This window comes from Pyrus communis, chromosome 11 (assembly GCF_041283825.1).
Source record: "Pyrus communis isolate YQ-2024b chromosome 11, ASM4128382v1, whole genome shotgun sequence".
In the NCBI taxonomy this organism is placed as follows: domain Eukaryota; kingdom Viridiplantae; phylum Streptophyta; class Magnoliopsida; order Rosales; family Rosaceae; genus Pyrus; species Pyrus communis.
The window spans coordinates 23,846,428-23,872,488 of record NC_142575.1 but is presented as its reverse complement, the minus strand read 5'-3'; the positions used below and the strand labels follow the sequence as shown (position 1 = coordinate 23,872,488).

Below are 26,061 nucleotides of genomic sequence, written 5' to 3'. Positions count from 1 at the left end.
CCCCTATTGCTCCATCCAACAACAAGAAAAAAATCAGAAACCTACAATAGGCACCCGAGTAAGAGATACCCCAAATACAACAAATATAAATTCAAACACAAGAATTTTGAAAAAGCAAATTTTACGAAAAAAAACTCAAATTCAACAAGTGGAGGAAAAAGCCCTTGGGGAAATTCCAATAAAAAAACCAAGCCCAAAAAGGAAATTGTCACAAATGTGGCAAATTCACGCAAACAAATGTAGAGTCAAGAAAACAATCAACCAGTGAAAGATCTTCGAAGAAGAGAAAACCCAGTTAATCCAAGTACTAGGATTAAGAGACGCAGACCATAGTCAATCCAAAGATGATTTAGAATCTAATTCATCTTCTCCCAGTCACTCCTCAAGTAGCCTTTCATTCCCTGACATCAAGATAGGATGCACAAATACTTGTTGTAAGAGAATTTCAGTACTCAATAAACAAAAAGAACAAGAAGATCTTCTTATCAAGTTAATCAGTAAAGTAGATAACCCTGAGTTAAAATCATTTTACTTAAGAGTTTAGTCTCTTAAGAAGAAGCCAATACTAGTCAACCACAAGTAACCCCAAAAATCTATCTTAGTACAACCCTGGAAAGGTTCAGTAAAACTAAAAAAGAAATTACAGCCAATGATTTACAAAGAGAAGTCAATAAAATCAAAGAAGAAATTAAGTTTCTAAAATCAGAAAACCTACAAATTCGTTCACACCTCAGTAGCATTCAAACACTAAGAATTTCTTAAGAACAATGAAATCCAATCCCTATCAGACAAAAATAATTCTTCATCCAATCAAGAATTAGAATCCAACCCTGAAGAAAATTCAACACATAATGTAGTGTTATGATTATTACAAAAGATCAGAATCCTGAAGTGGTATTCTAAAGTAAAAATAATAATTGAGGATTTTAAGTTAGAAACAATTGCCTTAATCGATTCAGGTGCATATTTAAAATGTATACATGAAGGTTTAGTTCCTACTAAATATTTCCATAAATCAACAGAAATCCTTAGTGTAGCAAACCAATCACCAATGCAATTAAAATGAAATTCCAAAAGCACATGTTTGTCAGAACAATGTTTGTTTTAAAACACCATTTGTCCTGATAGCAAACATATCAGACCCAGTTATCTTAGGGCTATCCTTCATAGCTCTATTATATCCTTTCAAAGTACACCACAATCGCATAACCACGAAAATGCAAAGACAAAAAAAAAATCACATTTGAGTTCTGTACATAAGCAGATCTCAAAAAATTAAGACAATTTCAAAAAAATAGTATCTCGAAAACCATCAATCTAGTTACCAAAAAATCATAACAAATTAATTTCTTAAAGGAAGAAATTAATTACAAAAAATTAAAGAACAACTAACAAACAAATCTTTGTTACAAACCATTGATAACTTTCAAAAGAAACTTGTTAAGGAAATTTGTTCTAATATTCCCAACGCTTTCTGGCATAGAAAGCAACACATTGTTAAACTTCCTTACAATAAGGAATTTGATAAAAAGAAAATACCAACAAAAGCCCGGCCAATTCAAATGAGTCAAGAAGTTTGCAAAATAGAAATTCAAGAACTTCTCAATAAAGGAACAATCAGAAAAAGTAAATCGTCATGGTCTTGCCCTACTTTCTATGTGCAAAATAATGCTGAATTAGAAGAGGAACACCTAGGTTAGCCATTAATTACAAACCTCTTAATGAAGTCTTGAAATGGATACGGTATTCAATTCCTAACAAGAGAGATTTAATTAAGAGAATCAGTTAAGCATAAAGCTTCTCAAAATTTGACATGAAGTTTGGATATTGGCAGATTCAAATTCATGAGGAGGATAAATACAAAACAACATTTGTCACTCCTTTTGGTCATTATGAATGGAATGTAATGTCATTCGGTGTTAAGAATGCACCCAATAAGTTTCAGAATATCAAGAATGAAATATTTAATCAATACAGTCATTTCTCAATTGTTTACATTGATGATGTTCTCATTTATTCCAAATCAATAGATGAGCATTGGAAACACTTAAATATGTTTGCTAGGATAATTAAGTCAAATGAATTAGTTGTCTCAGCAACCAAAATTAAGTTATTCCATACCAAAATTAGGTTTTTAGGATACAATATCCACCAGTCAACCATTCAGCCAATAGATAGACTAATTTAGTTTGCAGATAAGTTCGTAGATGAAATCACTGACAAAACCCAATTATAGAGATTTCTAGGATCTTTAAATTATGTTGCAATGCAAACCTTTATTTGATCGTCTAAAAGAAAATCCTTCATCATGGTCCAATACTCATACTTCCATAGTCAAACAAATCAAGTCACATGTTAAGACATTGGCCTGTCTTGGCATTCCAAGTCCTAATTCATTTAAAATTGTTGAAATTGATGCCTTTGAAATTGGTTATGGAGGTATTCTTAGTCAATTTCTTCCGAATCTCCTGAACAAATTGTTTGTTCCCATTAAGGAGTATGGAATCCAGCACAAAGTAATTATAGTACTATTAAGAAAGAAATATTATCTATAGTATTATGCATCAGTAAATTCCAAGATGATTTATTAAATCAAAAGTTTTTAATCAGTGTCAATTGCAAATCTACAAAGCATGTTTTACAAAAAGACGTTCAAAACATTGCAAATCTAACAATTAGTTTACTAACGATTGAATCAACAAACAAGAAATTAACTGGGGAAAAAGATATTGGTACATTTGAGAATTTAAATTGTTTACAATTTGATTTTCCAAATGGGGTTCATATCTAGGGTTGAACAAACCATGGAACCAATTGTGGTAAATGAATAAAAATAATGAAAATATTCATAATGAAAGTAATGAATTCAAAATAATAATGCATATATAATTTGAAAATAAGTTTTATTGAAAACTTACAATGAGACTTACAATTAGCTTATTGACGATTGAGTCAGCAAATAAGAAATTGACTGGTGAAAAAGATATTAGTCCACACAGGCATCCTTAACATTTGAGAATTTAAAATATTTATAATATGATTTTCCTTGAGCACAGTATGAACTCAAAGAAATTTTGACTGAGATTATATGTAGAAATTAACTTGACTTCTATTTCTCCGGAGTCCTCCTTTTATAAACTTGGAAAGAAGACTTGGATGATTGATTGCTTTACTGTTGAATCACGGGATGGATGATGACTTGCTTTTACTGTTGATGAATAGTAAACTTGTTGGAATAACTGCTACTTTTACTATGGAATGTGCAGATGACTGAATGATTCCTTGCTTTGTCTGAATTAGTGATGAGAACTTTGTCTGAATGCTTCACATGGTGACCTTGGAAAGATGACTGAATTTTCGCATGGTAATTATCATAGTGTTCACATGATGACATGATAATTGAATTTTTACATGGCTTTATGCAAATGGGTCTTGAAGTCAGTCGTTATAGCTATTTGGCTTTTTGGATCAGATGGTTGTTGTGAGGATTCATCCGAAGATTCTGAGTTTGAAACTTCTTCATCTTCGGTGTGGAGCATCGTTGCTTTTACAAGTAATTGTTGAGCTAAATCTTGGAGCTAGATAGCTTTGTCCTTACTCTTTGTGCTTGTTAACTTGGGTGACTTCACTGTTCCTTTGAGGGATGAGGATGGACTAATGTTCGATAATGATTGTGCCGAAATGATTGGCAACAATGGCTGTGTTGTAATGACTAGAGGTGGAGTAATGGAAAATTCAGAGAGGACCTGACTGATGACCTTCTGATGATTGAATTTATCCCACCATTTTAATGATCTTACTCTATTGACTTCACCGATTTCAACTTCAAGATCCATAGGACTTTGTATTTGGCCATGAATATTGGGAGAAGTGTAATTTTGTAGTTGAATCTGCTTCTGTCAATTTTTTGTTGAAAACTGATGGAGAATACCTGCATAAGGTCTAGGAGACTGGCTGTTGGGCCATGATTGACCACCATTATGGGAACCATGCAGGAAAATCTAACCTAAAACTCTTGTCAAAATTAATGAACCATGAATAACTGAAGTCTTTTGTCTGATGGAGGAAGATGTTAGTCCATGCATCAATGTAATCAAAATAATTATAGTGAATATTGGGTAACTGGATATATTGGGTGTGAAGAGGTTTCGTTTTGTAAAGGGGGATTCCCCAATTTGACTCGGTTAGGAATTGGCCAATGTAAAGAGCATGGTAGAGGATTTTGTTTTCATGGGTTTTATTATAAAGTGGTTTGATGGAAATGGACTATGTTTCACTGAGAATGGCTTGATAGAATTTCAATGTTTTGTATGACTCTGTAGGGTGATAATGAAAATTGGGTGGAAAGATAGCTTTGACTAATTTTTCTGGTGTTTGTTCTTGGTTGAGATTGAAAAGGATATTGAAAAGATATTCACTGGGATTTTTCTTGACATATGGAGATGTTTTGGTACAACTGACTGGTTAGGATGAAGGCGATGATTAGTATGTTGGAATTGAATATGGATCATATTGGCTAACTAGGGCTGTCTGGTAATTAGGACGAGGTGACTGGTAATTTGGTCTAAGGTTTCCTATTGTGGAACCTAAGGGAATGAAATGATTGGTAATGGCTAGGGCCGATGCAGAATCTGGGTTTGATTCTTGTTTTACTGGTGGTGGTGGTAGGGAGGCTGAAATCCTTCTTTGATCAAGTTTATATATATATATATATATATATATATATATATATGTATGTATGTATATTGTGTGTGGGCCTAATATATCGTCGAATGGAATAAATTTATTTATTTTGGGTTCGTATTATTATAAATAGATTTTCCTAACTCACTGTATTACATTACAAAGTTTTGGTTTTAAATATTTATTCTTAATTTCTCTGTTTATAATTAGAGTATTTGGGATAATACCTAAACCATGTTGTGAAGCTGGAGGTGGCTTCGTGAACTTTCCCTTCGTCCTACTTGGTGTACACCTCCCTACATGTTATTACCGACTTCAAAATATCCTTATGTATTTTATTAATATTTATACTTAGTTAGGGGAAACATTCAGGTGAACCATTCCTTTTACTAGTAGGAATGGATATACAGGACAACTAGAACGAGAGACAATAGTAGAAAAAATAGCTTCACGATGACATTTTGCGCGACGAAATATTTTTCATCGCATAAGAGGCACTTGCGCGACGAACAAACATATTAGTCGCGTAAAAATGGCAGGAATGGGATTTTTTTTTTATGCGACGAAAGTATTCGTAGCACAAGAATACATCTCATGACGAACACTTATTGTCGTGGCACAAGAAAACGCGGGAAAAAAAAATTTTATCGTCAAATGTTTGCGCGACAAAAATTTCCACATATTCGTCGTGCAAAGTTTCACTGAAACAGTTATATGCCTTCCAACCGCTCCCATTTACAGTGCATTTATGACGCACTTTGCTCGACGAATAAACCAATTTGCGTGACGAACCCCTTCGTCGCGCAAAATGTTTTGAGTGCTATATAAACACAATTTTAGAATCCTAATTTTCAAAGATTTTGTTGGGAGAAAGCTCTCGCGAAAGGAAAGTAGTATTGCGAGTAGAGAGGTACCGACGTAAGCAAGTGCCCTACTTAGAAGACAAAAGTATGGCTGATGCGTACGCCGAACTTAGGTTTGATATTGGGGGTTTGGTGCGGAGGGAATGTTCTGTTGAGTTTGAGTCTTGGAAAAAGGTGCTTGAGGAGTTGAAGAAGTCCATGTTGGGGGAGTTATCAGTAAGTTTGTATTAAGTAATGTATAATTATTTTTGTTAAAAAGTAGTATTTTTAAAAATGAATTGTTATTAGCACTCCAAAAATCTCATTCTACACTTCAAACTTTCTATATTTGGAAAGAAAAATACACTTGTGAGGAGTGTAGAATGAGATTTTTGGAGTGCCAATAACACTTCCCTTTTTAAATTACTAATTTATTGTTATTGGCATTAATGTAGGTTCATTGGGATGTTGATGAAATCGATGAGAAGCAGCGGAAGTATCTGACCTTTTCAAGAAGCATTTCCAACAGTGGAAGTTTGATGTGCTGCGAGATGCGGAGCGAAGTACTGCTGCCCTGAAGGAGGAGGATTGAAGTTGAATTGTTTTTTTTTTTTTTTTTTTTTTTGAAATGAAGCATTATATTGAATACTTAAACTCATCCAGAGTTACATTTGTCTTGGAAGAAGAGTTCTTGAAGAAGAGTCGTAGGCTCCTCAAACCAAACTAGATTATTACTACTAGACAAAGCAAACTTAGCAAGATGTTGGGAAACGCATTACCTAAACGAGAGGCATGAATAAATTTCACCCTAGAAAAGGTGGAAGCCAGCTGCAACACATCCTCCGCGATCATACCTAGAGTCGATGAATCCGCATAGGTCCCATTAAGAACTGTAATAACCTTCAGAGAATTGCTTTTGACCTCGACCTATTGACGACCTTTCAATTGTGCTACCTACAAGCCATACCGCACGGCAAACAACTCCAGGAGCGTTATCGTATTGACCCCTGGAAACTGTTGCTCCCTTGTAGCCAAAACCCCCCTCTCAGTCCTACAACACTACTTCAACCTCCCTATATTAGTAGGACCTTTCACCGCTCCATCTATATTAACCTCAACCCACCATTGGCTAGGCGGAGACCACCATGGAGTTGGCACTACCCCCACCCTAGTAGGTTCACAATTCGGCGCTTGAAACACTGATAACCAAGACGACACCTTTTGCCACACAACCATAGGTAATGCTTGAGAACCCTTCCACACTAGTGAGTTCTTTTATTGCCAAATGCCCCACATAATCAAACAAGCCAACTCAAATTCCACCTCCTTACTCTCTAGCACCACAACCAGCCAATCCTTAAGTGCCATTTGAATACTCCTGAACAACTGAAGACCAAATGGAGAACTAAACTACACCGCTCTAGCGAACTAACATGTATGTAACACATGTGCCGCAGTTTCCTCCTCCCCTTGGCACACCCCCACACGCCATCTCCACTCCCACTCCATTTTTATAGAGATTGATTTTGGTTAGAAGAATATCATGACACACCCTCTAGGTGAAATTCTTAACTTTAGAAGGAATGTTAGCCTTCCATAGATGCTTCCAAAGTCCTGCATACGCACAAATGTGGTAGAGGAAGATGCACTACTATCCAACGATTGTAACCATTACCGTGCCACCCAATACCCACTATTAACAAAGAAATGACCCCTCTCATCATATTGCCACACCAACCTATCCTCTGGAGCACGGAAACTGAGAGGAAGAGATAGAATCAAAGATACTTCCTCTGGGCTAAAATATTCCAATAACAAATCGATACGCCATACCCTTGTAGAAGTATCAATAAACTCCTCAACCTTCATTTGAATCTGTCCTGGGGGAGGTGCCGAGATAATCTTGAAAGTACTAGGCCGAGGTACCCACCGATCCAACCAAACCCTTACTGTCCGACCATCTCCCACCACCCACCTAGACCCACGGACCAAGACCTCCCTCGTCTTAATGATACTTTGGCAACAGTACAAAGATGATGCAGATGCTTGTGCTTCCCAGAAAGAAGAATTCTGAAAATACCGTGCCTTGAGAACTTGCGCTACCAATGACAAGGGATGGTGGAACACCCACCACCCTTGCTTAGCTAACACCGCCATATTAAAAGAATAGAGATCACGGAACCCTAACCCTCCTTCAACTTTGGGTTTACATAACTTGTCCCATGACCGCCAATGAATTTTCCGATCATCCAAAGCATTCCCCCACCAAAACTGGGCCATAAGTTGATGTAATTCATCGCAAAATGTCTTTGGGAGCAAGAAACAATTCGTCGCATAAGAAGGAAGGGTTTGAGCAACAACCTTAATATGAAGTTCCTTCCCCACACTACTTAGAAGCTTATTTTTCCACCCATTAAGCGTTTGTCACTCGCTCCTTTATATACTAGAAGGTTTGTTTTTTATTCCTCCCCACACATGTCGGCAACCCCAAATATCTTTCATGAAACCTGCTAACATTTGTTGATCATATTGAAGCACATTCACACTAAATGCAACACTACTCTTACCAAAGTTCACCGATTGGACAGAAGCTTGAGAGTAAATATCCAAAATATGTTGAATCACTGCACATTCATCTATATTCGCTCTACCAAAAAGGAAACTGTGGTCAGCAAACAAAAGGTGATGAATCGTGGGAGCTTCCTCACACAGTGGAATACCACTCAACCCCCCTAGTTGCTCATTTTGTGCAATGAATGCCGACAGGCCTTCAACACATAGTAGAAATAGATATGAAATTAAATAAAAGTAATAAATAACTCTTGTTTACAATTTAAAATATAAAATTAAATAAAAATAAATAATTTAATTTGCGCGCCGAAGTATTTCAATTTTTTCTGCAAAAGTATAAAAGACAGAAATAAGAAATAATTTTCTTTCACAACTTAAAAATATAAAATTAATTGCGACGAAAATTGGAGTTTGTTCGCACAAAATATTTTAAAAATAATATAAATAATACTAATAATTTTTGTTTACGACTTAAATAGAAAATTAAATAGAAAAAAAATAAATTTACTTTCCAACCCAAATATTAGAATTTCTTACTGCAAAGTTTTACATAAAAAATAAAAAATAAGAAATAGTTTTCTTAAATTAAATAAAAAAAGAAAATAAATTACTTTGCGTGATGAAAATCTGTAGTTTCAGCAACAAAAATGTTGTCATGCAAATTTTTATTTCATAGGAAAATTAGGTTCTTATCCTCATTTTTCTATTTTTATTGACTGAAATTTTATTCATTTTTAATTTTTAATCAAGTTCCTTTGATTTTTTTTCTACGTCATTATTTCAATAATAAACTATTTACATGTCAGTGTATTTAGATTTTATTTTGCAAATATATCCATTTGGTGTTAAAAATACATTTGGTATATTTGTTTTCGTGGCTAAAATTTGTGTCATATATTTCTATTTTCAATTTGCAACCATTTTTTTTAATGTACCATTTTTATTTCTAGTTTTAATTTGTACCTATATATTTATTTTATTTTTGTGACCATATTTTTAAATTTTTATTTGTACTCATAAATTTTTAATCCTTTACTTATGCCCCTAATTTATTTATAATGTACCCATTTTTCATGAAAATTGTACCACCTTGTTATGTAAAATGTACCCAATTTTTTTGTATGCAAAATGTACTCTTTTTTTGACACACCCCGACCGAGATCAGGGCGTGCTGGCCGTCACTCGAAGGTGACGTAGCCATGTGCGCGTGCGGAAGCTAATTAAGAAGGTAATATATAAGTACTAATAATTAAAAACCTAATAACATACAAAGTACTAGTGTATGTGAGACACAATTCAGAGCAAGCCTACAACAGTCCAAAAGGAAAAGATACGACATATTTACACCCGAAGGTGACCCTACAATGGTGAGTGTCTGTCAGAAATGCCGGGACGCCCTCTGGGATAAACCACCGAACTTGCTAGACCACTAGAACCTGGAGGGGCGCAAAAACAAAAGCGTGAGTGGGCAAAAACAAAGTTCTTTGAAAACTCTTTAGCAAAATACATTCTAACCCCTCGCCGTAAAACCTGTATACTTCCCAGAAAATGAACATATATACGTATGTATAGGTATGCCATTCATGCTCACAATATGCCATTCATGCTCACAATATGCCATTCATGCTTGAGAATATGCCACAACAGAATCTCGTAATCAAATGTAAATGCTCAAGCGTAATTCACATCAATAACATATAAACTGGCAGCCGGGAGTCACCTAACGTGACATGTACCGCTGCCTATAGAGCTCCAATCTCAACTCAACATCTGAATCTGCACACAAGTCGGAGCCACCTAACGTGGTCTGTACGACAAGACTGGGTGTAATATATATACGCTCTAGTGCTACGATCACGTGAAGACTATGCGAATAATCGCGGGTCACCTACGAGTCGGAACCACCTAATGTGGTCTGCACGACAAGGCTTGCACCTAACTTGGATCCAAGGCGAGCGTGTGGTGCTGGTGAACATCACGTGAAGGACTATGCCCTGGCCCTGGGCGGGAGCACTAACACCGGGGGTGCAGATTATGAGCTCTCTAAGCATTTCAAACTACGATTGCATAATAAACAGGAATGCATAACCACATGAATACCGCTTACCTGGCACTTACCTGTGCGTCCACAGCACCAAATACACATATATATATATGTATGCCACTACTAATACATGCGATGATGAGTAAACAACATTCATATGATGCATGGCATAAAACAATTAACCTTTTCTATTTAATTTCTGGGAATTAATATGTATATAGGTATATACGGAAAACAAAAGCCCACTCACTGATAATTAGAAGGGTCGTAGCCCCCCTGCCTCGAGTGTGTACGCTCGTCCTCGGAATAGGAATCACCTATACGCGACAAAGTTACGAAAACATTAATTTAAAAGCACCTAAGCAACTTCTCGTAATAACTTCTCATACATTGCTCAAATTGGACAATTGAATATACCAACGTGACCTACACAACCTCAGGATCACGCCCATATTTTTAGAAAAAATTTTGGACCACGCACGCGCCCCCACGCGCCGGCCAAGGCACGGACCTACGCGCCCCCCACGCGCGGCCACGTGCGAGGCACACTGACGGTGTCAACAGACGCCGTCAGGAATATTCCGTTAACTGATGGAATATTCCGTCAAATCTAACCGGATTCCGTCACTGCCGTTAGGAATATTCCGTTAGACTTAACGGAATATTCCCCTTTCTTCTCCGGCGAACCTCCGGCGCCGGCGACGGCGCCGGAAAACTGGGAAAATTTCTAACTTTGTTTTCTCCTTCGTTTTTCAACCAAATTTCACGTTCTTTATACCAAAATGAAGCTTAGGACTAGTAGAATCACGTTGGACTACTTTTAAGGCCTAAAAATTAAGGAATCTCACCTGCAACAACGATCCAAGTTCGGCCAACTTTGCACAGGACGATCCCGACGTCCAAACTCACCCAACGAACCACTCCGAGGCTCCTTGGGACCTCACAAACACATCTACAAGCTTAGAAATTGCAAAAACAAGCTAGTTTAAGTTTGCATGAACAGTGTTCAAATCGGACCTCGTCGAAACGACGTGAAAACGTCAAAGTTCTTACCTGGAATTGGTATGGTTGTGCTCCTCACAATCTCACGAGTTCAATGGTGCAATTTGTTTCCTCGATGGTTGATGTTTTGAGTGTGTTTGTGTGTGGTCCGTAAGTTTGCAGAAGGAAGAGGAAGAAGATGGACTCGGGGAGAGAGAGAGAGACTGAGAGAGAGAAGAGACAGAGTGAGGGAATGAGGGAGGGAATCCCGGGAGAAAAGAAAATGTATGATTGTGTGTGGTCCCACAACCCACACAACACAACACTAAGCGTAAACGAATAGATTAGGGGTAAAATTGTAATTTCAATGTACGTTTCGTTAGTTTCGGGACGGGATGTTACATTTTTAATGTAAAATCTATTCACCCTTTTTTTTACTAAAATGTACCCGTATTTTGTAATTAAAATAAAACATTTTATTTTTGAAAAAAATAAAACATCTTATCCGATTTCACACAGTTTAGATTTGAGGAAATTAAAAATCCTTATATGGTATAAACTTTGTATGATTATAGGGAGGAATTATAAATTTTCATTCTTAAATTTCTTAATTAATATTGAAATTTAACATTTTGTCTTTCAATCGAATTATTCAAATTAATAAAGTTTCAATCCAAGATTTTTGTCAACTAGAAACTAGAATCAAAGTTTCTCTTTTTTTTATATACGTTGTGTGACGATTTTAAAAATCTGCACAAAGCCATTTTGCAGGATGATGTGTGTTTTATCGCACAAAGTTTTTTTTTAGCAGTGTAATAAAGCCTAGGAGGAGAAATATATATATGCAAGGTTCGATGTAGACAACACAACCACAACTATCACATTTTTTTTTCTTCTCTCTAAATTACAATATCTGGATATTTTTTATTCATGAGGATGTAAGAATCCTATGTGGACTCAACTAGTTAAAGATAAAGGAGAAATGATATGTTGGTAATACAAATTAATAAGAGTTTGGATATGTGGAAAGCTACATCATATAATTGAGGGGTATACTTTCATCGTGCATTTGAAAGGAAGCACTAATCACAACCACCTCTACACGATCGGGATTTGAAGCAACGGGAAAATAACCAACCCTCCACGATAGATGGGAGTTGGTTGTCATTGCTTCTATAAGTGCAAGCGTTCCCTGCTCACAGAAATATACGTTCAGCATTCTTGGCCCTATCACCATGTGAACATAAGGTCCCTTAGTACCCCAAGAAAAGGAGACCAAAGAAATTTGTTGAGCTACATTTTCTTGATACGCACTCTAAAAGAGAGTGGGAAAGCCAGGCACAGTTTTCACAAAACGTAGTGTAATTAATCTGTAGGTGACCCTGATGTGCCCCTTTTTAAATTTAACTATGAAGACCCGGAAACTGCTCTTTCTTTTGTTGATTTCTCTCTCAAATTCTACAACACAGCGTGATGGTCGCCGGTTGCCAGACCATTTCTTCTTCTTCTTCTCCATCACCTTTATCTTTAACTTCCCAATTAACTACCCTCATCTCTATATTTAACATTATATTTATAGCCATACATAGCTTTTGGTTTTATAATCCATAATTCACATTCCTCCCAATTAAGCCATGCAATATGTCCATACAAAGTGATTACGTACCCTCTTTTTTCTATTATGATAGTAAGTGGATGTGGATATGACTACTCTTAATTAGTTTGAACTGATATTGTCCGTTGGATGGTCGGGTGACCTTTTATATCAATGGAGTAGTACTTGAATTAGTTCATTATTATCTTGGGCGGTTTTGAAGAAAAGGGTGGGAAAAGTTAACATGTAGCTGAGTAAGAGTGCTAAAAAAAGAGAGGGCAGTTATTTTCTTTTGTTCTTGTGTTGTGTGTCATGAGTTTTTTGCTGCTATTCGCTATGGCCCCTCATACTGAGGAGAGATCTTAGAAGAGGGTTTTTCGTGTCATGTTATCTTCAGTATTTTTCTGTCTAACATATCTTGTATAGGTTAAAATGAGTCCATATGAAATCAAAACGCAACCCTTTATATGTGTTGTAAGCGACAAATAACGTGACGCGAAAGTCCCTTAAAAAAATCTCTCAATATTTAGATCTGGGTCATTAGGTCAAGGCCTTAGAAAATAAGAAACTTTAAAGAAAAACTCACGGTACTGTTCACTTTAACGAAAAACCATATTTTTATTTTAAAAAGTCAATCCTGTTACTATTCACTTACAACACATTTTTGTCATTTTTGTTAAAACTTAAAGTTTTCAAGCTCTTTTCATTAGTTTTCCTTATAAAATATGGTAAGTTTATGATTGTTGCTTAAGGGGCGGCTCGTCTCCTATGGGAACAGATGGGACCAGTAATCCTATTGCTATCAATATAATATTTTCCCTTGCAAATTCATCCTGTACTTGATATTTATAGACACACACACAGAGCCTGCAGTTGGTGAGGGGTTTAATTGACGATCAGTATTAGCGTACGTGGAGGACTTTCAACTGGTGTTGCATGCATGTGAATTGTACCGTCGTAACCAACAAGGATTAGCAATTGTATATGCAATATGAAGGTTCCATATATTTTTCTTCGCCACAACGAGAAAACACAACCAGCGCTGCTACCTGAGCTTCTTACAAGCATGTCATCAAACATCTCATCTCTACTTTAAAGATAACATCAATATAGGTAAGGCAAATTAAGACAAGAAGTTGTTGCACGGGGGAGATAGATCTCACTTCTTACAATATATAGATCCACCAGTGCATCCATGTACGTGTGAGCCTCTGTCGTTAGCATATGTTTAATTGTGAGTAATCGTAGTTAGGAATTAAGTAGTCAGACACTAGTTTGGGGTGTTTGAAGGAATTCCATTATATATTTGTAGGTAGATGATAGAGCATGAGAGCCTATAAAAACAATTTCTCTGCCAAGAGACAAATACAAACTAATAGTTAATTAGCTTCTAATTAGGGATTTGTTTATAATTAATAAACTCTGGAAATGTGATTTTGGTAATAGGCATGAGACGGCTACACATAAGAGGGAGTGCCACTAAAAAATGCTTATCCATTTACACCACCTTATCCAAGAAGCATAATATTGTAACTCAGTGGAGGAACAGCCTTCCCACAATCATTCAAACACAGTCATAGCTTGGTACTAATTTATGAGGCAAAATCAAACATGGTGTAGGGTTATATGACGACAAAGATAAGCCTAAGAGGTGGATATATATTCAATAAACATTTTATTCTTTTAGATTTGATTTCTTAATTAGTTTTTAATATGTTATAAATTCTAGTGTAGGACTTTTGCAATGCTTGATTGGTTTACAAGATTTAAAATGCACATCCCTATACACGGTTTTTCCTCCGATTGTGTGTCCATATAAGAAATAAATTAATATGGTTGAGAATTAGGTCAAGTTCCATATGATTTTTCTAAAGCGGCACTAAATTCTAAAGGCACTACCATCTAATTAAAATTTGAAAAGCAGATAAAAAAAGAAGTCAATACCGACAGAGGCACTACGTAATTCTTAAAATGACATTAAGTCGTAATGAGGGGGTATTACATGGCACTATAGGGTTGCACTGGGACGATGTCCTCAGAAAATAAATTTTATCCAAAGGGTGATATGGTGGTGACGCGATGGACATAAAAGACATTCTGAGTTGCTGCACTGTGCTTTGTGCTCTTAGTTAGTTTATGCATTAAGATATTTTAGGTATGATTGATCTTAAAAGATCGATGTAGTAGAAAGCAAACGGCCATCGTATATAAAAGGGGTATAGGTTCACTAGATATAGAAACTAAACGGTATTGGGAATTGAAGGCCTACATGAAACTTAGGGTTTTAGAAAATTTCTAATGAGATATATAGCGATAAATCACAAGAATCAAGAAAATATTTTTTTGTTTAGTGGTCAAGAATTTTGTTTCATTTTCCTTTTTTTTTTCCTTTTTTTTTTTTTTTGGGAATTTTAACGAAAAGTTCCGGTACTGTTAACTTTAACGAAAAACCACATTTTTACATTAAAAAGTCAATCCTGGTACTATTCATTTTACCCTTTATTTTATCTTTATCGTTAAAACTCAAAGTTTTCAAATCTTTTTCATTAGTTTTTTTTTTTTTTTTTTTTTTTGGCTATGCTAGATAGTTGATAACTTGAACCCGTTTATCCATAACCATTTACCCATTTTTGAACCCGTTTATCCTTTTTTTTACCCATTTACCCCTTTTTCACTTGTCTACATGTTTTTTTTTTAACAACTTGAAAATTACAAAAGAAAAATTTGTCATAATTTTCATTTTCTGACAATTAACCACCGTTATAGGTACATTTTAGCATGCATTTCCCTATTTTAATCATTTAAGTCCTCATACAATTCCAATAATTGAAACAATAGTTTACGAACAACATTTTTCTGCTCCAACCAAGCAAGTCTTTAATTATAATCAATATGATTACAAAGTAAAGCTTCTAAAAACAGAAAGTAGTCATTATCTTGAATACTAGATGATTCAAAGCTCGAAAATATTCCAAAACTAAACTCTTTCGAACATTAATGCTTTAGCACATTCAATCACAAAGTCTTATCGACATGTTGTCACCAAAAGAGGCCTACAAAAGAAATGTATAAATTGAATTAGTATCCCATTTAGGAACACCGACACCAATTAGCATGAATCCAACAGAGGTAAGTGATCACAGAAGGTTTACACAATGTTCTAAAAATCCCCGCCTGGGTGCTAGGCAGTTCGCCACTGCCTCAATTAATGTTTAGGCGTTTGAAAATTAAGAAAGGGAGCCTAGAGCTACTGAGGCACCCATCTAGGCACCCGCCTAACCCGTCTAGACCAACCTAGGCGCCCGCATAGGTTGCGACTCACTTAGACAAAAAATAGATAACTTTCATTTTGTATTTTATTTTTTTAATAAATTGTAAGAGACTTATTGAATGCGTAAATGAATACACATTATATGCATGTTCCTCATGTTTTAATTATGTTTCAATACTTCATAATATATATGTCATTCTATTTTAAGTATAAACACACTTATTTACACAAAATATAATAGATTTACTTAAATCCGCCTAGTTCGCCTAACCGCCTAGGCACTAGGCCCCAGCTCACCGTCCGACTAGCGTCTAGCATCTTTTAGAACCATGGGTTTACATTGTACACTCAGTTATCAGGGGAAAAAAAAAAAGCAAACAAAAGCGGAGTACCAAATTAATTGAGTTAGTATCACCATTCATCAATATGCATAAACAGAAGGTTTACATTCCATGAATTTTTCACACACCCATATGCATAAATTGAATTAGTATCACTAATAACTCCAAAGAAAAAAAGAAAAATAAAGATTAGTTTTTACCACATTCACATCAATATCATCTGTCAAATCCCGACCCGGGACGGAATGTGACTATTTGGTATCAGAGCCTAACCCTGGTCGTGTGTGTGCCGACGAGGACGTCGGGCCCCTAAGGGGGGTGGATTGTGACATCCCACGTCGCCCAGGGAAGTGATCCTTAAATGTATATTCCCATCCCTATCTAACACGAGGCCTTATGGGAGCTCACTGACTTCGGGTTCCGTAGGAATTTCGAAGTTAAGCGAGAAGGGGGCTAGAGCAATCCCATGATGGGTGACCCACTGGGAAGTTGCTTGTGAGTTCCCAAAAACAAAACTGTGAGGGAATGGTAAGCCCAAAGCGGACAATATCGTGCTATGGTGGTGGAGCGGGCCCGGGAAGTGATCCGCCCCGGGCCGGAATTAAGCGAGAAGGGGGCTAGAGCAATCCCATGATGGGTGACCCACTGGGAAGTTGCTCATGAGTTCCCAAAAACAAAACCGTGAGGGAATGGTAAGCCCAAAGCAGACAATATCGTGCTACGGTGGTGGAGCAGGCCCGGGCCGAGATGTGACATCATCATCGAATGAGGAATCTTCAACACGAGGAGTAGAGTTTGAATCTAGTTCACTAGTAAAAATTAAAATTCGGCTAAAATAGTAAAATTTACATATATTAAATTAAATAGGTAAATGGATACCTATTATAACTGGGGATAATACCCGTAACCGTCCATTTAAATTTCACGGATAAACGGTTACACTCATAACCGTTTGTTCGTCTAAACGGTTACCTATAACCGTAATTGTGAACTTTTAAATAGGCGGGTAACCGTGGTTACCCAAACTCATGGGTATTTTGCCCATCCCTGCTCAAGCCTTATCCTCAAATGTATAGGGTGAAGGGAAAGTGATTTTCACATCCGAAAATGTCATTTAACCAAAAGGGCTCAAAGTTTAATAAAAAATCATCCAAAACTATTGTCTACCTTTTTCATGTCCTTATCCTCCTCTTCCTCTTCATCGTCCTCATCCTCTTATCTGCACCACGAACAATTTATAATGTTAATATTTTATTCCAATCAGATTCAATAAGGACCTACGATCCCGGTGATGTACGTACATGTCAGGCGTCTATAAATAGCTGAGATTCATTACCTTAACTTAGGTCTTTATCTAAGGTTCTTGTCAGATCAGGACTAAACATAAGGTGCACCCAAAATTATGAGCATGTTGGAAGAAAAATATTAGATATGCATTTCATACACATCCAACGATGTGTTTTTTGGTTGTGTGAGGGAAGCATGTGTATTTTGATTTTTCTTCCATGACTTTCTTCGTTTGAGACTTCATTACTTTCTGAAATAATGCCACCATTTGTATTCCTTTCCCCTCGGTTTATTTATTTCTCTTTTTCCTTGGCTTCTTATTCTGGAAATGGTTAATGTGATAGAATAACTTTCTGGTATAAAAAGACTCCTTAAACGTAGAGGTTAATGTTGAAAGTGCAAATGCATAGGTATTAGGCATTCTTTCATCCGGGAAATGTACTACTGTAATATAGGCTTACCAAATCAAAGTTGAAAAATGAAGCATTCATTGGAAGAAAGCCGCCGAAACAAGCTCAAAGAAGTTTAATGGTAGAAACCAACGAAAAAGTGTCTGGAAACCAAAAAAAAATAAAAAAAATAAAAATCAAAACATAAAACTAGTTCCGGAGAATCCAAAACATAACACTGCTTCTGGAAAAAAAAAAATCAGATACAGTGTTTGTTTTGTCTGTGCACAAACAAACACTATATCTGGAAAGAAAAAGAACCAAAATCCAGAAACAGTGACTTAGATTTCAAAAACAGTCTATGTTTTAAACTTTGATTGTTTCTTTTCTTTCATGCATCAGTTGATTATATTTAAGAAACATGATGCTTATTTTGCTTTGAATTCAAATACGATGAATTTCATTATTTCTTTTCTAGCTTACATTTAAGAAACAATGTGTCTATTTCATTTGGATCCAGAAACAGTGACTTAGATTCCAAAAACAGTAATTTAGATTCCAGAAACAGTTTATTTTTACAGTCCAGAAACAGTGACCCGTCGTTATTATTGAGTAACATGCAAATTTCAAATTTATTTTCTAGAAAAACAAACGATGAACTCCACTGATGAAGAAAAACTGAAAAATAGTATCTTGAATACATTATGAATAATAACGACAATCACATTTCAACGAAATAATACAAAATATAAATTAAATAGCATGAGGATCTATATTTTTTGTTTCAAAGAAAAAGAAGAAGGTCTACAAAACAACGATGAACTTCATTAACGACGAAAATCTGAAACTCAACCTAAAAAAGTTAGGGGTAAAATCGACAAATCATAATTTATTATAGTTAGACCATTTTTAGTTGGATTACTTTAATATGGGACTTGTACTAATCATTAAACAAAACTTATAACATGGTTTTTGATTAAAACTAAAACTTTTCAAGCCATTTTCATTAATTTTTCTTAAATAAAAAGGGTGTGTGAGAAGCTAAAAAAATGAAAAAACACTTTCCCTGATGAAAATGTCTTGTTGAAAATCTCAAACAAAGAAGATAGGTACCAAAAAATATAGAGAAAAGTTGTTGATTGGTGAATTTACGTGGTATGTGAAATGTGGTTTTTCTAGCATAACTCTTTTGAGTTTTTAGCTGGACACTTTACGCTCAAGTTATAAATTCGTACACTATTAGCTGATTAGTTTGTCTAAATGTCAGATTATTTTTTAGAGCTGGCGCTCAATTGACCAATTTTTTCGTAGTGTCATACTGATGACAAATGGCCTGGAAAGGGCTAATTGGACTATAAAGAAGAACTTTTTTCATGTAAGCAAATATTAGGCTTATCGAGTTTCATGTGAAAAATAGTACACTTCGTAGTTCAGCAGATGAAGGGATCAATGATGTGAAAATATGTAGGTTCAAGTGTATGAAGTCCAATATTCTAGTAAATAAAGTGTTAGATTTCTACTCACGAGTTCCAAGTTCGAAACTCGTAATAGTTTCAAAGTCTCTCCCTTCCGCTTGTAATAGTAAAATTTAAAAAAAAAAAAAAAATTAAAATCTGTAGCTTCAAGTAGTAGAATGTCAACTTGAAAGACTACATGCCCAAAGTACAACGGTATCCCGCAGAATATAATAAAGAAGCGAAAGAAAATTTTGAAAAATTTCCCATATGAGAACAAGAAGTAGGGGTTTTTCACATGTACGCTCTTTGAAGCCTTTATTAGCCAATTTTGCTTCAGCCAAATACAACCACTATTTCACATTCTGGAAAGCACTTCCTGGGAAAGCATCGATGTATAACTAAGAAAGGGCAATACAACACAAGTCTTGAGTAATAGACAACACCCTCGGAATCCGACAGTTTCATATTCTTGAGAGCACTTTCTGGGAAAGCAGTGCAAACGTTGCCCTTGCTTATAGAGCCAGTCCCAGAACGAGAGATTGTCAATGATATCCAAAGGATAGTAGACAACAGAGGAGAAAATATTCATTTCTAATTAGTAATACTAACTAACACGATAACATAATAACAAGAATGAAGCGCCGCGTAGGGGCTTGGGCCTCAAAGATTATAGCTTGAATTGCTATTGCGACTACAATACAACCTACGGCTACAGCTACATATCGTACAGTACATGATTGTTGAAACTTCCTTTGCAGATTAGCTTAACATGCCCCGTTTGCACTAGGCTACCTGTAATATATTGACACAATAACTAAGTACAGATCATTGAAAGAATTTTAGGAAAGTGAGAGGTCGCAAATTCAGAATCACATGGGAAAGAAAATGATTTGTTTGCCAAATTACAGATGTTCTGAAACAAGGGCACATCTACAAGGTCCTAAGCACCACAAGCTCAAAAGGCTAGGCACGCAACAATAGCAGCATAAAAGAACTAAAACACCACATACTTATTATGTTTTATATTTGTTGATATGGGAGGGTGAAAATCACACAAAATTCTCAGGCAAGTTACAAATAATGCTGTTTATTCGTCTTATGAACCTACTATGCACTATTCCAATATGAAGAAGAAGAAGAAAAAGAACACTCCATGGGGTAATTGTCAATGTCATTTTTCAACTAAATAAGTTATTCATTATCACATCCCATTTAATACGTCCTATGAGGAGCCTACTCCAAATTACAACAAAATAAACAAAAGCTATAATAGATAATGCTGTAGTATCACAACAGTTGTCACATACCTCATCAAAGAGAGCATGATCGAGTTTCCATAACCAAGAAGAATAACCACAGAAAAAAATGCATGCATAAGTGGATTACTCAGGAACAGGCTCCAATACCCCTTTAAACTCATCATAAATCCATCTGCATATAAAATAAGTAAAAAATAAGATGAAAATATTAAGAAATAAATAACAGAATAACAAATAGAATTATCCTACCACATAATAGGATAAAAAACGGCTACTCACATTAAGCGAAGCCACGTGTGCACACATACATTGTGAGTGTGTGTGTGTGTGCGCGCACGTGTAAAGAATCTAGGCATTTGTGGAGAAAACACAGAAGGCAACGAGTAAGTATCCCATATGATCCATACACTTAAAGAATTGCACTCTTCCATTAGAAGACACGCACAAAACACTTATTTATTTCTGCGCCATATAAGAACTAAAAAGCCTTACTTGCAAAGGAAGATTGGTCGCAATTCATTATTTGCCTCTTGTTCTAACTGGCTCCGTCTTTCAGTTTCCCCACTGAACTTAGCAGGAGAAAGAACTTCACAAGGACCTCGAATCAAACCAGCCATTACAGTGCTATCATGATTAGATTGATAGACCTGCAACACAAACAAAGAAAAAATATTACCTTTCATACGGATATTGTAAATATTGTACATGTCAATAAAAAATGGGAGAGAGAGGCCTTTAGATCACCATAGAGTGTCAAATTAAATTGCACCATGCAAAGTATAGTACCTTTAGAAAGATATATCATATTGGTGCATATGTGTTTGCAATCATGCATCATATGACAAAATCAATAGTCCCATTCTACTTGTCAACTGATATGAACATCTTACAAAAGACATAAATACATAGAACAGTACTTTTTGGTCATCTCATAGAATGTATACGTACAGGAATAAACGTTTACCTCATTGCTTTCAGGTGTAGATGGGCGACCAACAATCTCTGGTAAGTCACCAGGAAAGTAGCACCTGTTGACAATAGCCCACTTTGACCCAGTTTTCCTATCCTCCCACATGGACTGTAATGAAATTACAAAGTCATGACAACACTTCTAATAAAAAGAAAAAAGCTCAATATAACCATGAACAGATGAAAATGTTTCTAAAACAAACAAGAAGTGATTCTGCTACTGAAGTATCAAGGGATGCTTAATAATTCACTTACCTGAAGCTTCGAGGGTATCAATTTTCCATGACTAGACTGGAAAAGAGCATGATCTCGCAGTTGATATGCTACCCCATCAATGCAACAAGTATGGTAATATATTTTTTCATCACCACCTTGAACTACATTGCCAATCCATTCAACAACTTTCAAGCCATCTGAACAAAATCTGAAATGCTGTAGAGCCCGACCACTAGCTACAGAACTTTCACCAGTATTTGCTTGTGCACCGCTTTGGTCATCCTGTTTGATGTCATATCTTAAAGAGGAGCCAGAGTTTCCTACCGAGTGAGAAGTATCTGGGTTTTTCAATGCAGAATTCTGGTCATGGAATATCATTGATGGAACTTCTGAACAGTTGGGCAGCCCAGCACAGTCTGCAACTTGTGTGTTGGAAGGGGGTCGGGAGTGATCAGACTTATCTGCACCTTTGTTGAAAAAATCAGCAGAAGGTTCTGCTTTTGATTCAAAACGTATCTCTTCAACTCTAGATGATTCAGTAGTTTCTTCTGGTTCAACAGGAGGCTCTGCTTTTGAATCAGAAGGCCTCTCTTCAACTCTAGATGATTCAGTAGTTTCTTTTGGTTCACCAAGAGGCTCTGCTTTTGATTCCGCAGGAAGGTCCTCTTTTGATTCAGGAGGTTCTGCCTTTGATTCAGTAGGTCTCTCTTCAACTCTAAATGATTCAGTAATTTCTTTTGGTTCAGTAGGAGGCTCTGCTTTTGATTCAGCAGGGCACTCTGCTTTTGATTCAGCAGGAGGTTTTGCTTTTGATTCAGAAGGTCTCTCTTCAACTCCAGAGAATTCAGTAGTTTCTTTTGGTTCAACAGGACGCACCACTTTTGATTCAGCAGGAGGTTCTGCAATTGATTCCGAATGTCTTTCTTCAACTCTAGATGATCTAGTAATTTCTTTTGGTTCAGCAGGAAGCTCTGATTTTGATTCAGAACATCTCTCCTCAGATCTTTCACTTGACGGGTAACTTCCAGAAAGAGGTTTCTCATCCATATTTTTGCTACTTGATGTGAGATTCTGTACTTGAGATTCTTTTGCATTTAAAATCTTTAGATCTGGTGCTGACTCAACATGATTGCTGGCCCCACCACCTATACCAGCAATATTCTGCAAAACAGAACTTCCATTTGCAGCTGTCTTCGGCTGATTGACCTTTGGATCTAAAGTTCCCAGTTTATTCTCCGAGGATGTTTGAACTCCAGCTGTGTTAGAAGGGACTTTTACTTGTATATTACTTCTCATCACACGTCCATACTTGGGAGGCAAAGGTTTTCCATTGCTCAATGACAGGCATCTCATGCAGTGCCACTCACCTCTAGGAATTCCTCTCTGATTAGATGACTGTGCACACATTAAGTGATATCCTCTCTCACATGCATCGCAAATAAGAACATTGTCTACCTCATTGATGGTAAGCTGGCAACTCTGGCAAGTCAAAGCCTTACTCATGTAATCCCTTGATGGAGGAATCCATGTAGGATGATCAGGAGGCTGTGGTTGTAATAATTTCTGAATAATTTTCACAATGTCATTGTGATTGTTAGAAAGCGAATGAGCTTTAACAAAGTCCATCTGTTGCAAAGGCTGATGTACAACGGGTAGATTTCCAGAAGCTAATTGGGAGACAAATGGCTTGGTATTCTGATTCTGTGCAGCTACAGGAGTCATCTGTGGCATACTCATACCAGTACTTCCTTCAACTTTGACAGATATATGATTTGGCACCTTGTGTTCTGGTCCACTTTTGGCAGATTGAGTTTGCACTGACCAAGCTGGAGCATTCACTGATGGAAGTGGATGATTTGAGGACAAATTTGCTGCACATGGAAAAATATGGTGTAAATACTTACATATGCAGAGAGGAGACAGAATCAGTAGTAATGACGCAAAAAAAATTCCATAAAAAGGATACCTTTTCATACAAGTAAAGTTAAAGGACATTAGTTACCTTGTACTTGAGATGCATAAGAAGATGCATTTGCATTTGGTCCTCCATCTGATCTGAACTGTGCTCTTTCAATTCTAAGCCCTGTTGGATTAGTAGAATCCCTGCCTAGATGGCTGCTAGGAAAACCACTAGACACCATGGATGCTCTAACATCATTGTTGGGAAACTGATACTGTGTAGGTGCGGGAGTTGCTGTAGATACATGAACAAGAGATGGAGTAACAGGGAAACCTCCTGAGGAAATTGGTGCGTGACTTGGTTTGCTTGTAGGAATCATATGAACAGTATGCGGCATTCCATGGGTTTCAGCTGCTGCATTGAAGCTTTTTTTAAACTGGTGAGCTGGATGCGTAGCAGGTTGAGCTAGTGCAGAGAATTTCTTGGATTCTTCCATCTAAAAATGAATTTCAAGTTCAGAAAAAATAGTTTTACAGTCCAAAAAAATCCTAAACTGAAAGTTTGGCAACCCTTATATGCTGTAATATGGCATTAGCCATACAATGTCAAAGACAACTTCTTGTTCGAATGACTTTAGACTTCACAACTAGCTACTAATTCAAACACTGGCACACACGCTTACAGAAATCTGATACTTTTTTGAATAAAAATTAAACCTTTCAGTATAACCGAAGACTATCACTATGCAATGAACTGCATATATAAATTATAGTGGTAAAAGTAACCAACAAGCCCAAGATGTTCACATCGACTAAGCCAAATAGTTCCACCATGACCAATTACGAAACCATAACAAAAAATGCTTTCACCCTTAATGTCTCAAAACCATACACATATACCTTGAACGCATATAAAATCAAAACGCCAAACCATATGAACTATTTTACTATCAGTCCATTTACCTACAATTTATAATTCAGAATCCAAAGCTTCTTTCTTTATTCATTTGCCGAACACTTTCCCATCAATCAAACAACAAATCGGACCAATTAAAAACTAAAACCTACTCAACAATCTCAAAACTCAAAAACCATACCAAATCAAAAAATCGAGTCCTTACTTTCCTCTTCGTCTGCAAAAACTTCTCCGCAATCGTCAACTTGGGACCCCGGAATCCTAATCTCTGTTCCTTAAGCATAGCATTGAGCCCCAAATCCTCAATCACATCCCCAATTGCATCCCTGCCCACAATATCCTTAGGGGCCAACCCTTCACACAGCTCCACCAGCTTCGACCTAGCTTCCCCCATAAGCCCAATCTCCGGCTCCGTGGGCTTCTTGCCCCCTCGAATCTTGGCCATAGTCGACAAGGCCAGCACAATCTTCGCCACCCTCCTCAGATCCTTCTCCGAATTGGGTCCCAATCTGGGTTTCTTGTGCAATTGGGTCCCCAAATCTCCTTCTCCTCCGTTCCCAATCGGCCTCTTTTCCCCAATTGAGACCGCCGGCGGACTCGGCTGAGTGAGTTCGGCGTTCAGAGGCGGATCCATAACTAAGGGGCTGACAGAGCGACGCTCCCAGACGACGCCGTTCAGCGCGTAGAGGAAGGGGGAGCTAAGAGAGAGACAGAAGAGGAGGGAGAAACCCTAGCTAGGACAGAGAGAGCAGGAGAGGCTTAGCCGTTGGGGGTTTGGGGATTTGAAAAGGCGAATTTTTTGTGAGGGAGAAAGACTAAAGCTTTTTTGGCGGGTAAATTTGAGGGGTTTTATTTGGGTGAGTGATTAAACTTTTGATAACGTAGTGAGTTTGTGAGTTTGGGAGCGAGTGAGAGAGAGGAGAGAGAGAGTTTTGGGTTTCAATTCAGTGGGGAGACGAGTGGACGAGCAGTGCGAGATTTAGAGAGAGAAAGTAGTAGAGAAAGAGAGAGAGGGATATTTCGTCTTTTAGAAATGGATGCTCCGTGGGCCGTGGATATACCATGACCGGTTTGTTAAGTGCAACCGGTTAATTGACAACAAAAATTAAAAAAAGGGGCAGTTTTGGATTATTGTTTTTCAAATAAATAATAAATTATTTCTTATGTATTTTAAGAATAATCAGATGTATAATAAAATAGTTGAATATTTAATAAATTGTATTTTTAAAAGAGTTGTTGCATTAACACCTCATGTATTGTCGAATACACCTACATACTTAATACACCTTACATCAACCTTTTAAATTACAATTCATCTTAATACACATCCTCAGATACATTC

At 36.6% G+C, this 26,061-nt stretch overlaps 1 protein-coding gene across 6 annotated transcripts; it reads right to left on the bottom strand.

Moving 5' to 3' along the window:
* Positions 1 to 19,709: 19,709 nt before the first annotated feature.
* Positions 19,710 to 25,745, bottom strand: LOC137742784 (uncharacterized). Of its 6 annotated transcripts, none has more exons than XM_068482733.2 (7): positions 24,925 to 25,745; positions 23,907 to 24,300; positions 21,944 to 23,775; positions 21,684 to 21,797; positions 21,212 to 21,366; positions 20,768 to 20,891; positions 19,710 to 20,252 (listed from the first exon to the last, which is right to left on the bottom strand). In XM_068482733.2, exons 1-6 carry the CDS (start codon positions 25,351 to 25,353, stop codon positions 20,843 to 20,845), a joined length of 2,973 nt encoding a protein of 990 aa, XP_068338834.2. In that variant the 5' UTR covers positions 25,354 to 25,745; the 3' UTR covers positions 19,710 to 20,252; positions 20,768 to 20,842. The 6 variants fall into 6 exon arrangements, with proteins under 6 accessions (XP_068338834.2, XP_088536290.1, XP_088536288.1 ...); XM_088680164.1 differs by having other exon boundaries at positions 21,684 to 21,830; positions 24,925 to 25,668; XM_088680162.1 differs by having other exon boundaries at positions 21,684 to 21,830; positions 24,901 to 25,505.
* Positions 25,746 to 26,061: the final 316 nt, after the last annotated feature.